The sequence below is a fragment of the Spea bombifrons genome, chromosome 1 (genome assembly GCF_027358695.1).
Source record: "Spea bombifrons isolate aSpeBom1 chromosome 1, aSpeBom1.2.pri, whole genome shotgun sequence".
Lineage (NCBI taxonomy): Eukaryota > Metazoa > Chordata > Amphibia > Anura > Pelobatidae > Spea > Spea bombifrons.
Window position 1 is genome coordinate 98,012,717 of NC_071087.1, and position 16,218 is coordinate 98,028,934.

Here is a 16,218-nt window from a genome sequence, read left to right on the forward strand (position 1 = left end):
TTTTTTTTTTTTTTTTTAGGTATCAAGGTGCCTCCTTGAGTCAAGGCATGTATTATATGCATTACAAGCATACCTGGGAACTCTCCTGATTCTGCCTGGGTGCTACAGAAAACATAGCTGACTACCATGCCTCCTGGTCTGCGGGGTAACCTCCAGGTAAATTATGTCCACTTCCCACGAGATCCCAACCACTTCTGGTTATACTTCAAGAGTCTTTGGTTCTAGCCCTACATTTATGCATGGCTAGCCTTGCCTCTTTAACACAACACAACCCTTTTCTGTCTCCCAGGAAGAGCGTGATAAAGCCAGATATTTGAAGGTAATATTTTGCTTTGGAGGAAAAGTTAATATAAATAAACACAGGCATGAGCAGTGAGTTTCCAAGATATTCTCCATAAAATACATGGCAGGAAATAACTTGCGGAATAATGTCATGCTGCTCCCTGGCTACAGACTTCTAGTCATAAGAAAATGTAAGACATGCAGCAACACAGCTTTTAGCAAATAGGTTGTTGGTTTCATTTAGATCTTTTGTTTTAGATCTTAACCTCTGGAGACAAAAGTCTAACTAAAATAGTTGCATAAACATAGGACACTTTAAACAAAAAGACACAATTTCAAATTGTACTTTATTTATGTGACTTTGCTTGACCATTTTGTCCTCACCCCTCTAACAGCCATATGTACATGTGCACTATTTGCTAAACAATACTCTGTAAAACCAGAACGTCAAATAGTATGGAAAAACAAATACCAAAACATTACTTTTTTCCAGAAAACATTGCTTATTGCTCCACAAAAATAACTATGCTGTAAATGGAGTGTGTATTGGCACAGGGCACTGTAGGTAAATAATTGTATTCCCAACTATGAGCCAGGCTTGTTGTATTCATCCCGTGAAACTCACAAAGCTCAAAATCCAGGTGTGCACAAAGCATTTTGTTGTAGACACATCTGGCCCTCAAAAAAAGGTAAATGCCAATCACAGAATGAAGAAACACAAATTCAAAATATTGTAGTCATTTGCCCTTATTAATCAAAAGGACCCAGAAAGATCTAGGTAGGTGTATAGATGAGGGTAACAATGTTTTGGAGATTTGTGATGTTGACAAACACACTAAAACTTCTGATCACAACATATCCAAAGAAACCAAGACTAAGATGAATATTTGACAAATTTCTATAAGCACTCCTTTGCAATAAATGCTGGTATTTGTTTCCTGTTATATGGTGATCTTTAGATTTTACACTTGCCTTCAACCTGGAAAGCCTGAAAGAGAAGTACACCGGACCCCTGAGTTTCTAAACTTACTTCCAAACATGTTTGTGATTGCTGTATTTATGGTATATCTGTTCTGGGGAGCTCATACCAAGCTGCAGTGACTGAGATGTTGTGCTGACAATTCACAGAAACGCCACAGACTTGTAATCCTGTTTGACGAGTATTCACTGGAATCTTCCCCAGTCCCCTGTATGTATGTATGTACATTGTCCTTTGCTTCCAGCCTGTTAAGATGCCAGTCTTCCTTTCTTCTCTAGTGCAATTTGCGTAACATATTGTTCCAATTAAGTTCCTTTTCAGTAATGATGTTACCTTTCACAGTCCCTTTTGACACTTTTTCTGGAATGAACTCTTGAGGAACGTACGGTAACCAGGGTCATCAACATATTCATTCTTAAACTTTACATTGAGGACCCTCTGTCGTTTCTTTTCACCACGAATCACTTCTTCTCCATAAAAGGCATCTTCAAATTTCATATCAGATGCTCTGGACTAAAGAGAGAGTAGTAGTTTAAACTACGTGAATCTTACAATGCCTACTAGGGTACATTTACAAGTCATATCCATGTACTTAAAGGCATACAACTGATAGTAGTTGCCTTAATATGTCTGAAAACCGTTTGCTATCAATAAGACCCTGTTGCTGCCAAGATCCTACCACAACTTTATTTCATTTGAGAATCGTCTACTAATCTATTAGCAGCAAATAGCAAGTACTCCCCACTTTGAAGAGGTTTAATGAGTAAAAACTGCTATCTGTTGGTAGGCTACCTGGATAACAAATCTGGAACTCACATAAAATTGGGCCAGGTCTCCAACCTTTGGCCCTCAAGGCTTCCCAAAACCCTCAGATTTTCCGGATAGCTTCATTCATGCTAAAGATGCTTTTTCTAATGAGCAATGGTAGATCTTTCACATGGACTGTGTCTATGTGAAAAGGTTTGTAAAGACAATGATAATTATATATGAGGTTACTTGCTTAGGAATCAGGGGGCTTGATCCAATGACCTGTCTAAAACCCATGCTTTTGCTGGAGATTGTACACAAAAAATCAAACTCACACGTATACTATTCGATGCTCTAAGACCAAGCCCTCCACGATGGAGGGGGAGAAGCACTTAAACACGCTTTTGATCATGTTTTTAAATTTATGCAGCGATATCTCTATTTTTAGAAGCAATTTTGCAGAAATACGTTAGGAGAACTTACATAGCGTGATTTAATCTTTTTGGGGAGCTCTTCATCCAGTGTGTAAATATCTTCTCTTTTTGTGACAATCTGGGACCCATCTTCAAATTCCACCTAATGAAAAAGATGAAAGATGAATGATTTTTGACCAGCAGCTTTTCCATTTAACAATTAAGTCAACAGCACGGTGCTCTTTTTGTCAGCACCATGAATTTGAACCATAATGTAACAAATATATTTTGAACTGCTAGAGTAGAGAAAATTATCTATAATGATAAACTAGGGGTTTGAAGGCTAATTGAATATGTCAACACATGAACTTAATTACTGGCTATGGTTATATTTTTTTTCTGCAAGAAGAGAGCCTGTATAGTTAAATCAGTGAGATGACTTAAGGAAAGCTCTCCATATTGTGTATATAATGCCTCTTTAACAAAGTTAGGGCATGTTTGTATGTCCTATAAAATTGTTACACATGACTACTAGGAAGTAAAAGTACATACTGAGGATATCAGGGGGAGAGCAAGTGTGAGTCTCCTACGTCAGCTGGAGGCAACAGGCTGACATAGAAATTACATATTAAGTGTAATCTAAGACCCAAAAATATTCTTGAAGTACCAGAACAGATGATCCCAACATATTTTGATTCCATCTTGCCCAATGGACAACTACTCTCATGTGAAATCTTTCACACATATGATCTCTCATAAAGGGGCAAAGAGACCATGAATAAACCTACTTTAAGTGCTTTTACGAGGGTATGAATAAGCATCTTAGGAGCGCGAAATGCAGGACTTCTCTCCTTTGTTTTGCAGAATTGTAAGAGCTCATATAAAATAAAATTTAAAGATTTGACTTGAGTGTATTGATTATTGATGGGCAAGCAGAGTGGACAATGGTGAAAAGCCATGAATAGACACGAACTGATGTATTTTTAGACTTGGAACATCACTCACACACATTTACTATTTACAGCATCAAACAAGTAGAGGTGAGATTTCCACTGTCCATGTTATTTGTAGGACGTACTCACCATAGGTAGCGGTATGGCTGCTCAATAAGATAATCAGAATGCCTTAAATAAATACCTTGCTGAACAACACTGTAAATGCTTAAAAAAAATCAACATTTTAGTGATGTCAGCATTATGAGGTAATTATAGATATTGTGGAGGTTAAGCTTTAGTATAGCCACACTGAGAGCTCCAATATTTCACCCATTATTTTTATTTATTTTTTTACAAGAATGGTGTAACTGTCCATGCAGTGGAGTGTTTCCGTCCCGTTCATGTTGATGGCAAAGCTGCTATAGGCACTGAACAATGATGGCTTCACCGTTCAGCTAGGGACAAATGCATTGGGAATGCCCCTGTATGCATATAAAGCAGTTGCTACCATAACTTCAGTGCGTAGCATTTCTAATAGAAATAGCGCTTATTTGCTTGTAAAGGTCCTTGGGGGTGGATGTCTGACCCTTTAACAAGTACACTAGGTACGATAGTTCCATAAAATAGGTAAATATTGAATACTGAACTAAAACAGGACAGCTTCTGTGCAAGGAAAAAAGGCAGATGTAGACAAGTTTCCCGGCTACGACTGTCTGCAAGTAAAACACAAAGGGCTGGCACATTAATATGACATATTTTAATGAATTAAACTTGCAAAGAGCTGGAAAAAGCATCAAATATGTAGCCAGTTGTCAGGCTCTGCAGGAGGAATCTAAGTTTAGCACAGCGTGTAAGTGGCTGTAACTAGGATGGGTCTTTAAATATGTCTGTGTTGTCTGCCTCAGGAATTTCCATTAAATATGCAATCTGTTACAAAAGATAACCTGCGCTGTATTATCAGTATTTAAAGTGCCACTTTTTAATGTAGTTGCAGCTAAAACTTTTTGCATACACATCCATCAACCTTTTTTTTTCGTTCTCGCTCCTGATTTCTTTATTTAATTTCTTCCTTGTGTTTGCTTCCAATTCAACGCTAGTGGAAATTAATTGAATAGCTTTCAGCGTTTTCGAGACGGCCTCAGAGAAATGCGTGCACAGAAAAGACAACCTGAGTGACACTCTATAAGATACCAGTTAACTAAACCAGTGTCTACAATGCCAGTTCTGAGAAACCTTACAAAAGGATGAAAAAGCTCCCTCGTCTAAGTTCAAATTTAATCTAACGTGAACCTCTTTAGCAGAAAATGAGAAAATGAAATGCAGCCAAGTGAGAAATTCTGAAATACATCAAAATGCTCATCTCTGCGTAGGAAAGTTTCTAAAAAAAAACAGTGGCTTCATTTTGCATTTTTAAAAGACAAGGGCTTAATGTGAAGTTTGTATTAATAATGGAATTACATTCTGAAAGATCAGCATCAATTTTTGTAAGGTAAATGGCTCAGGGTGCATTATTTTAATCTGCTTGGCATAGAGTACTGTTCTTAGATTGTCTAAATACACTTACTAATGGATATAGCAACAACATGCCGCCATTTCTGATAGAAGTGAAACAAAACATTAATTGTTCTGTTAAATGGCCCAAAAGCTTACATTTCGGATAATCAACAAACAAAAGCAAACTTTGCCCTTAAGAAATGACCTAGTAAAAAGGATGAATAAAATCGCCATGGCTGTGATTTTAAGTCAAGGGTTGTTTAATTACAATTATAGATAAAAATAATAAAAATGTACTCACCCGGTACATATATACGATATTGTTTCCGAGATATCTTGCCCCGTAAAGTAAACCATCAGGCCATTTCACCTGGACAGTCTCTCCTTCTGCCGGTGGACCCAGCTTAAGGCAGTCTTTGCTCTATACAGACGGGAGAAAGTACAGAATAATAAACGAACGGCATAAACAAAGCTGAAAGGACACACTGTTTTATAAAAATACAGTTACTGAATGGGGCTATCCCAATGGAATGGGAATAGAATTCCTTTTTATCTGCAAACCTGATCATACTTGCTATACAGGGGGTTGATAAATGGAGATATACAGACAGGGCGACAGCTAGAAAGAAAGACAGGCAGATGGATGGTTGGACAGATCTGTAACATCCTTCAAAGGGAAAAGGGCAGTATAAAGCAAGAGTATAACCGCTGTTTTTCACACTAGTTGTAGTCACCACATTGTTCTTTGCATAATATAAAGAGGAGCTTTAAATTATTACTTAATATCAAATTTGGAAGTCAAACACAAACATATCATGACTGCAAATCTATAAAGTAGACTGTGAAAAACAGAAACAGAACAAAACATACGTTAATAGAAGAAAACTGAAAACAAAAGATGGTCTGTCCTTATGCACAGGACAGATATGTACAATATGTACAGTATATTGTGATGATGGTCCATTGGGGTTTGTCAGTGGTAGACAATGCTGCTTACACCAAACCACTGAGCATGCGTTTAAAGGGAAAAATATTTTTCTCCTGGTGCGTAAAATACAGTGCTGTATACAGTAGCATAAGTTAGCACTTACATAAAAAACATATTTATTAAGGGTCCCTGAACGTGTCAACAACAATCAGCAACCTAACACCAATACATCTACTTAAAGTCTTCAAATACCACTAAACATGTTTATTTTATGTAGTGAACTGGAAAAAGTTAGATTCAATTCCAATCCAGAAACTGTTAACAACGGGAAGAGTGCATACATGTTTTATGAGATTGATAGCATAATGTAATGATATCAGCAATACCAGAATAGACTGTTTTAGGGACTACATATTCCTGCAGTCAATGACAGGCTGTTCTAGGTTGTCTCATTCAATGCCTTTCTGAGGTAACCCATCATGAGGTAACCCATCATGTGTATTTGGAGACAAAAAAAAAATATCCAACACATCATCACAGTGTCAACTAGGGCTTAATAGTAGCATTTCTCCAGATTTTGCCTAGTGATGGATCACTAATGATCTAGATATACAGCTGTAGGAAAAAATAAAAATGGGAAAAAAGGATGTGATACAGTGCAAGAACTGTCATGTAGAGTCAGCCCTTCCTGTTCGAAATCCATGGAGGAAATACAAATGGTAGACAGGAAATTCACAGGTGACTCAACCTCAAATCCCTAAAATAGAAAGTCTGTCCTCGAAGATTAAACTAAATATTAAAAATGCCCCTCCTCTTAATGCACTTAATAGCCGTCTTCTATATTATTCTAGTTGTTTGTAACCACTCTTTAGGAGAATCAAAATCACTAATAGGCCAGAAAGCATACCTCATTAGAAACGATACACCGTTACTCATTTTCCATCATTCTTAATTATATATGTAAAAAAAAAAAATCTTTATATGTTCAAATTATAGTAGAATCCCTTGTTGCTTTCAGGGCAACACATTTGTATACTTCACAAACGTTACTATAAGGTGCAGAAATTAGTGCCACATTTGAATGCAATGTTCTAATACTTAACTGGTATGGTAAATAACATGGTTTGGTGTTTCTGTGTTAGTGATGGGTGCATTGAAAGAAAGGCATACATATATATTAGCTGCGCAGCATGATAGAGTGACAGTAATTTATCAGTCTATAGGCGCACAAGGCGAGGAAACACATTAATTGTCAACACGGCATATCAGTTAATCCATTTACTTGGCTCTTTTGACTTGAGGCTTGGAGTGTTAGCTGAATTCAAATATTCTGATATCTAAAAGGTGTTCATGAATTTTTTTATACAACGGCAAGAAAAAAAAAATATGCAGTGAAAGACATTGGAGTTTATTTCTGGTTCAAACCGTGAACCAGCAACATCCCACAGACCTATTGCTCAGTAGGTGGCCATAGAAAACACAACACAATGTGATGGTGTTTAAAACGCCAAAGAATATCTCCTGTTTTCAAAAAAAAGGCAAAAAAATAGAGTTTAGCAACATGCTGCGTGAAATAATACACTGGGAGTACTGGCCAATTTCACGGCATGGAATCTGCCACTCCGTGTTACCTGTAATTTAACTCGATGCTGCCTGTAGTTTTCATGGTTTTAGTCTTCAAAAGGTAGAAGATTGCATTTGTTGAAAAATAAAATTTATGGTGGCTGCATCTGACAGCACTTAGCTAAGGATAAATACAACTAAATGTCCAAAAGCAACTTAAAAGGTATGCAGAAAAATAGGAAGTATTTCTAAAATGTAACTTTTATCACTAAAATGACTTAGAAAGTAAATGTTTAACCTGCAAATTATGTAATCACTAACAAAATATTTCAAAATACCATGAACTAATGGAGAACTACAAGAATAGGAACCTATCTCCAGCCCATGATAAATGCAGAAGAGATCCTTTTAATGTAAGTTTAATGAACTAAAATGGCAGGATTACATCTGTTTAGTAATTCATAACATAACAAAATTAAAACAAAAAAGTCGATACAACACAGAGAGGTATATTCACTAAAGGGAGCTAGTAAAAGAGCTGTGGTTTTTACTCCTTGCATTATGAAGGGCCAACCCCCATGAGCTTCTGCTGCAGGAATAGCTTGGTTGGCCCTGCATAGTGTATAGTTAAATCACTCATTGAATTACGCATGTTGCAGGGACAGCTTAGCCCCTGGTGCTAGAGAAACTCGTCCGTGGTAGACCTTCATATTGAATAGTGAATTGAGTACTTTCCAACAGTAGGCTGACACCAGTCTATCCGACAGCCACAAACACTTTGTCTACTTCTATTTATTTCATAGCAAATGAAGCCCGTATAAAAGCTACCAATGTGAAATAGATAGAAACAGTGGGTAGATGGCACGCTGCCTCATGTTCTCCTAGACTGCGGCAAATTTCTCTCATTCGCACCGACCGGCTATGCACGGCAATATTTTTCCATGCCATACGTATTAAAAATAACTATTTAGATCTTATTTTTAAATACAAACATCTGTACTAAAAATATGCATCGAAATGTTTGACCTGTAGTCTATTAATTCTAACTGTCATATACAATTAAGTAACAATTAAAGCACTCTACCATCTGTGCAGCAAATGTGCTGCAAACTCACTAAGCTTAAAATTGAGTTTTGTGTTATTTGCACACCCATTAAATATTCACCTGCTCCTAATTAAAACAACTTAACATGCATTTATTAAAAAAAAAAAAGCTTGCATTCAAGGTTAAACTGCCCAAGGCTCTAACATCACTTAAGAGTAATCTCAATTTTAGCTGGCATTCTTTCGCAAAATACAGTACCAATTTCAGTTTTCATGAGGTTTTTCTAAGAATGGCTGCATGCTGGCAGATCATGTTATTTAATCACGCAATCAAAGATTTCTGCCATACACGAAATGCATTTTTTCCACGGTGCGTCACCTAATTGCTTAACATTCTGGAGCTCCTAAAGAATAACAATTATTCTGTGCAAAACCTTTCTGCCACAAGTTTAAACATAACATCCGCTGAGAAGTCCAGCTACTTCTATAACAAAGCACGTTATAGTTCAAGCTATTCGGAACAAACTGTATGGCACGTTTTGAATCCCATTTCAAAGGAAATCTATAAAAAGAGGCAAATTAGCAATATACATAGAAGGAATTTTAACCTTCAAAAACATTATATATATATATATATATATATATATATATATATATATATATATATACAAACATTCAAGTCCTCCCAGAGTACAAAGAGGCCCCACAGACACATGAGACACCAGAATTGAGCACGGTGTCTGATAAACAACACGGAACGTACAATATTAATGTTCCCATATTATTTTTTTAAAAGGAAAAAACTGCAATCCTGATCTCCAGAGTTTTATATATACTGTAGATACAGGTCCGCCTGTGGATATAGAGACAATTTTTAAGTCCTGGACCAAAATTCTTTAAAGAGGGCAGGACTAGCCCCCTCTCAGTGATGGGAATGCAGTGGGGTCCCTCAACACTGTAGCTGCCCCCAACCCACCAGGCCATGCGGAGCCCTCCCCTGCTTCCATGTCATATAGGTCATAACATGTATGTAAAATTATGACCTATATGAATCACTGTTGGTATATGGAAGTGCCCTAGTAATGAAAATATTTTGGTGGCGTATTTATGCTACCTAAATTAAATTTCAATAATAGTAAGATGAAATGTTCAAGTTTCCACCTTAAATCTGCTTCTGTCAGGGTATGCGTATCATGTAGGTTAATAGAGACTGTCTCATTAGTGATACATTGCAGAAACATCAGATATTCTCTGACAGAAGCTAGTATCATACTGCTATGCTACATGTTCCAAGCTTAACCCTTAAAGGGTTCATTTTTACATTAGATTTCATCATGGGCTGCAAAATACACTTGTTGGAGCCTGCCAAGTAGGTAAACATATTCTATCAAAAGGGACGTCAGATATCAAATGGAGAAACTCTGGAAGGCACTAGGAGATTATGGGGGGGGGGTAGATTTCAATGTAAATTTAACATTAAAAAAATCCACATGGCTGTTCCTTTAAGGGAAGAGGTTGGAGTCTGGCTATTAACGCATAGTTTTCTCCATCATAATTTTTCTCTGGCAAAACATCCAGTTCTGGTGGGTGAAGCAAGACACCTGACAGCCATGACTTTAAACCAGAAGCTTTCAAAAGCATAAATCTTAATGGTATCCTACAGTAAAAAAGAAGGGAATAAATCACTATATGTTAGGGGAACTATACAACATAACAAGAAAGGCTGGCAAATAAACATGTCACTCAGACTTCTCAAAAGACTATAAATACATAATGTCAAAAACATACAAATATTACAGTCTACCCAACATTTACAGATATATTTTCTGAATACTTTTTAGAATCAGAGGTTTAGAGAGTTTAAATTGTATGGCACAGTTAATTTAATTTTAGCATTATGCACAAATAAAATTCAATTGAAAAATGATTTAGAGGACTAATGGGCGCTGGACAGGGGGAGATCTTTTTTCACTGATTGGCATTGGGAACTGGCAGTGGAGTGGAGCCCAGGGTGTTTCACCTGGACATCAGGGTGGCCATTATTCCCATACTTTATCCATCAAGGAACCAAAGGATCTGAGCAAGGGTTCATTCAAAATGATTGGTTTATCAGGAAAATGTGGACAAATGTAGTGAGCGAAAGAAAATAAGGCTAGCTATAGAAAGGGAAAATCTTCTAAGAAAAGAGAATGTTGCCAGAACCTGCATACGTCTCAGGCTGCAATACCAGGATACAACTAAAGAGCATGTAATGTGTCATAAAGCAGAAGTGCTGCAAACGGCAGGAACAGGTGCATAAATTCACACTTCCACTTCTTGTCCCTAGGCATGGGCCCTGCTATAGTGGTCAGTCACTCATTTAGGAAACAAGAAATATCCTGAGTAAACACAAAGTGTTCCCAGGTATAGCTTTGTGACACTCGTGCAAAGGTTTGTGAAGAACTTTGATCCGCATGAAATGTTTGTTTATTAAGAGACAAGTTATGAATGGTTTCTAGTCCCTCTGGGTTGAAATTAGACATAACCACTGGAGCCATCTTTAATGGCAGGCCTTCCTATATTAAGATTGCCCCAGGTTCCACTGAAATAGAAGTTTGCTTTCTCATACCTCAGATCATTTGCTGTCTGACATTATTTATGAACAATCTTAAACTGCATTTCTGATACAGTCTTTACCACTTACAACAATATCTTCAGGGAAGGTATCTTTGCTGATGGATCCATCATCAAACAAAATTTCATAGAAGGTCTGCGAGGTTATTTGGATTACCCTGCAACTGTAATATCTTGTGTTTCTGTGCTTTGCAATAACTGTTTGTCCAATGGATATTTGCTTTTTGTTTGCTTTGTTTCTCTGAAATAAAATCAAATAAAACAAGGAAACACCAAATTATTATCACAGATAAAAAAACGTACACCATAAATATATTTACCAACCAAAGGTAAAATATACTGACATACTGCCTACTTTGCCATATATTTATATTATTTGCCTAGTTGAAAACGCAGAAGGAACTTGTATTTTACAACAAAGCCTTTGTTTATTATGTTTATTATGTTGATTATGTTAATTATTTAATGCTCATTTTATAGAATTTATATATGTGGGCTAACAAATTAGTTAACAGATACAGAAAACTAGAATTTTATATATAGTCTCAAATTTTGATCTGTGCATGAAGACATACTTGACAGCAACACTGTTTAATCTGGGGAAGAAAACCAAAACCACAAAGGCACAGAAGTTTGAGAATGTCATTTCTGATGAGTCTGGAGTGTAGTTACATTTATCCAGCAGACCAAGTTAGCACTTTGACATGTGATTTAATTAAATTATGTGTACGGAGAAGGAACAGCTAAAAGAAATATATGCCATGACAACATACACACTGTGAAGATGTGGAATGTCTAAGGGTAAGAAGGATTATTATCACTCATTTATCATTGTATCTCCACACAATAGAACATGATTTCTTAAAGCACATTAATCATTAGGAACCTACCTATCTACCTGCTGTGCAAGTGATATCATACACATTGATATGCATAATATATTTATATCATGGTTTGCCAAATTAACTTTCTCATTAAGGTGAAAGTTTCAAGCAGCTTCACAAACTCAACAGTCTCTGATGACTCATGGATTCAATATAGCAATTTTCTGACAGTGCATATATATTCTTTTACACATGTTATGCAAATGGAATAGCAATTGCATTTCCTGCACATGCTATCTAGAGCTTCCACTGAAATCAATTGGGATAGTGGCAGTAGAGCTGTCTCTAATACCACTGGGGGCTCAGCTTCCATTAAGTGTGATGTGAACTCTACAGCGCATGTCTAGGAAGTCTAGGAAGATCAGACTGGCTCAAGTTTATCAATACAACTTGCTACGATGTAATCTAAAACTCTTAGAAATGATGTGCGTACCAGTCACTGAAATCTCGACAGAAGTCTGTATGAACACACAGAAAATTACACAATGACTACTAGATTAGCCTAGCACTGGCATACAAATGGGATAAAATGTATATTAGATATTGTGACAGAATTACCTGTCATACAGGGGCCCAAGGTAGTCAGAGATGGCTCCAGCCTGGCTGCCAAACAGGCAGGAACTCCATTGTGTAAAGTAATCCCATAAACAGGATGGCTACCAGGGGGATATTCAGTAGCTAAAGGGGATTAAAGGTTGGGTTGTCTACATGTACTTGTTTATCAATGTCGATTTATGTTAATGAAGGTCTGTGGCTATATCAGTCTATGTTTTACAACAATAAACCGTTCATTCCTGCTGTACTCAGTTCAAGGTAGTTGTGTCTACTTATTGGGTACACATAGCAGGGTTCCGAGGTGCGCATGCTGACTGGTGCTGGAAGTGATTCCGAGGACAACAGGAGGATACATGTGGGTGATCTCTGGGAGTTACTACAGCTCTCTTGGTGAACCCGTTACAGATATTAATATGAGGACTACTGTACAAAACAAAAATCAACTGGTCCCAAAAATTTTTATGTTTTGTTGTCCACTAAAGTGTTTTTATACAATTGTGTGTCCTGTTACAGTAAATGTCCTTAAATATCCTTAGCGTCGCATTTTGCTTTTTGTTTTAATTAAAAAAAGGGCATATAGTAGGTACCATGACTATAACTAATGTGCAGATGCATCAGCTCTGTATGACAGCATTAGGAAAGGCATCAATAACCAGGCTATAACTGACATACAGTCTGCTTACATGATACTACATGTCTTAGGAGAACCATGCATTGTCCCTGACAATCTATTATCTCACATTAAGCAGGCACCTGATATCCTTTTTTTTTTTTTTAACCTACACTGGACTGTAGAAAAATAACAGAGCAGCAGTGCTTTCGTTATCGATGTTGCTTTAGAAATATTTTTATGTGTTCTTCCACCGAAAGCAAATCTCAGGGTAAATGCTCCCATTACAGTATCAACCACTAAACATGGTAAAGTAGTTAAAATTGGTATTATTTTAGGGACTCATGCTCTAGCTCCTCACATGCCTAGAGCTTGCCTCTTAAGCCAACTTAATACTTAATAAAAATGACAGATTTAGAAATGCGAGAGGAACAGTCATCGCTCAGAAATGCTGTGGTCATGGTCAAGAAGACTGTAAATCAATAGAAAGAGAAGTGTTCCAAAAAAAAGGTCTCACCACGTTTTGATTGATCAGGTGCCTAAAGCATGTGATGTAAACTACAAAGGGCCAGTCGTCGGGCTCCATCAGTACCCCCGCAGCATGAGCGCAGGTCACGTGGAAAGATGCTGGACAGCGCCCATAAGAGCACTGGATACATGCCCCATAAACATTTTTCACTCGTTGTCTGCAGAACGCACATTTCTGTAAAGGAGCAAGAGAATACATTTAAAAAAAGGTGAAGGTTTAACTCATGCACATATTTGCTCTTCTGTGGATAACAGGGTTTTGACAAGGTAGCCTATGTTTTCATAATGCATTCCTACGATATGATGCCATTTCTCCAGTTTAGGCCTGGTAATCAAAAATATTTTCACAAACTTAAACATTTTATTAAATAGTATTAAGGCAAACACACAACAAGAGCTAAGGCAACTGCAGGATTAGACTCATCAATGAATGAACTATACAGAGGAAAAAAAAAAGAATAGCGATAAAACAATGTTATGTTATCACCAAAAACGATATAGTATAAAAATAAAAAGGTATACTCATGGAACACTAAAATAAAAAGCAGACACACAAACATCCAATAAACATTTAGCGAGCTGATCAGTTACAGCCACGATACATCTTAATTGAAGTCAGTGTAAAGCTTTCTTAAAAAAAATCCCTTGTCACTGAGTTTCAGTATACAAGGCATCACAAGCCAAATACAAAAATAAACCTATTAAACTAAAAAGATAAAATGAAACATTTAAAACACTGAATTGTTCTACTTCAATGAGCCGTAAAACAATAAGTGTCTTTCTTGCCATTGGCGTTCACTAACGAAACCAAGACTTGTATGTGAGTTTTAGGTGTGATGAAACTAATTCTATTCATTATCAAGGGCAAACCCTCCTGCATGAAGGGCTTAGTGGGCCATGCATCAGGCACAGTTAAATCTTCTCAAACAGTACACCGTTTCTAGTATCCATTATGCAGGGTAAATGGTCTATAAATGTGACAGTTTTTAGAGATTAGCAATAGTCTAAAATGGCTCTTACACTTAACACTTTGCCTACTGCACGATGCTGCCTGTATATATTATATCTATCTATATCACACATACATATAGATATATACATACACTGAAGCCAAATCTGTTGAACACCTTTATTTAAATCAGGCAGTTGCTGACTTTTAATTAATGGTGCATTTGTTAGGACTGATCAAATTCAGGTGCAATATGAAAATAATTTGGGACGTCTCCTTGCACCTGCTGCATTGACACTATGTCCTACGTGCGCACTGTGACATGGGTACTCAACCAGAGACCTCGTAGTCTGGGACTGTATCTCTGTCCGCATTGACATCTAGGACTCCTGCTGTTATACGATTCCTGTAATTGACATTGTTTTAATTATGTTCCCTTTTCCGAAGAAATGTGTCCTGTTAGCATCCTATTAATGCCTACCTACCCATTCTAGTGAGTCTCTTCAGTCTTTGATCTCTTCTCCTCATTACCAGACCAAGCTATTCCTGATAATGCTTTGACCGAGCAAACTTGTCACCAGACCTCTAGCCCATGACCCTGCCATTGCTCAATGGTGGCACAAGCTGTGGATCCTTTGAGATCTACTCCTGTTTCATTAGGCTTTAGTTCTTACTAAATACTACAAACTATTAATAGACTGCATATGTTACTGTCCTGTAGTATTCTGTTGGAGTCAAAAAAAGTCACACCTCAATCATGTACCCATATAGACATCTTTCCCCAAGATGTCCAGATGTGCAGTTTAAACCAGAAACCTATAAACATGTAGCACATGCCTACAAACGCTAGTGTCTCCTAATGATTACAGATGTCTTGATATTTGCCTTTTTATGCCTCGAATACACTAGAACTCACATCTTGTAGATTGATGGAAAGTATATTATATAATAGTCTGGAAAAGGCCTGTGGCATATAACTACATTAAAAATAGGTTTTTTTCTTTAACATAAATGCGTAACAGCAAATCAGAAAAACGCTGAACGAGTCAGACTATGCTGCAGCCATGTTGTGAATGCATAGTTGGTAAACTGATAAGCTTTGAATATTCTCCTTCTAAACATTCACAGTTACTTAGCATTTCATTGAAAAGTGACTATGTAGTGTGCTAATAGCACATTTAACAATTATACAACAAAACAGTTCTGGGTAACATAAGGATTGCACAAAATTATGCTGAGTATCAATGAAGTAGCATCTGGTTTATAAACATGGTTTGGGGACATGGGAAGAACTACACATGTTCACCATTTAAACAGAGGCTGCATATTGGAAAGCATTACACCATTTGAGTGCCAAGTCACTTTTATCATATCTCTCCGTTTTGGAACTAAGAATGCCTCAAGTGCCAAGCTTGGCTTTATTTCCTGACAAAGACAGAAGTAGGGTGCTGCTCATAAAAAAAAACAAAAAAAACAACATTCTCAGTTTGTGACAGTAAATAATGTTCTACTTGGATAACTCGAGTGACATTCTTTGGAAATATTTGTAACATCAAGGAGACCATCAAAACACAGATGTGTTTACTAAGAACATACACTTTTAGCATTTTTTTTATATTTTGTCAGGAGAAACACTTTCTAAAGTGTGGGGGGTGCTAATTCGATCTCCAAAAGTGTGGGGGAGTGGTAACCCG

At 37.0% G+C, this 16,218-nt stretch overlaps 1 protein-coding gene across 1 annotated transcript in view; it reads right to left on the minus strand.

The window, feature by feature from the left end:
* Positions 1-610: 610 nt before the first annotated feature.
* The window catches only part of KDM4C (lysine demethylase 4C), a 179,224-nt gene continuing 163,616 nt past the window's right edge, over positions 611-16,218 (minus strand). The window contains exons 18-22 of the mRNA XM_053465979.1: positions 13,565-13,750; positions 11,069-11,239; positions 5,152-5,271; positions 2,492-2,584; positions 611-1,774 (exon numbers count right to left, since the gene is read on the minus strand). Coding sequence (XP_053321954.1) covers positions 1,598-1,774; positions 2,492-2,584; positions 5,152-5,271; positions 11,069-11,239; positions 13,565-13,750 — 747 coding nt within the window. The 3' untranslated portion in view covers positions 611-1,597. The remainder of the gene's footprint in view (positions 1,775-2,491; positions 2,585-5,151; positions 5,272-11,068; positions 11,240-13,564; positions 13,751-16,218) is intronic.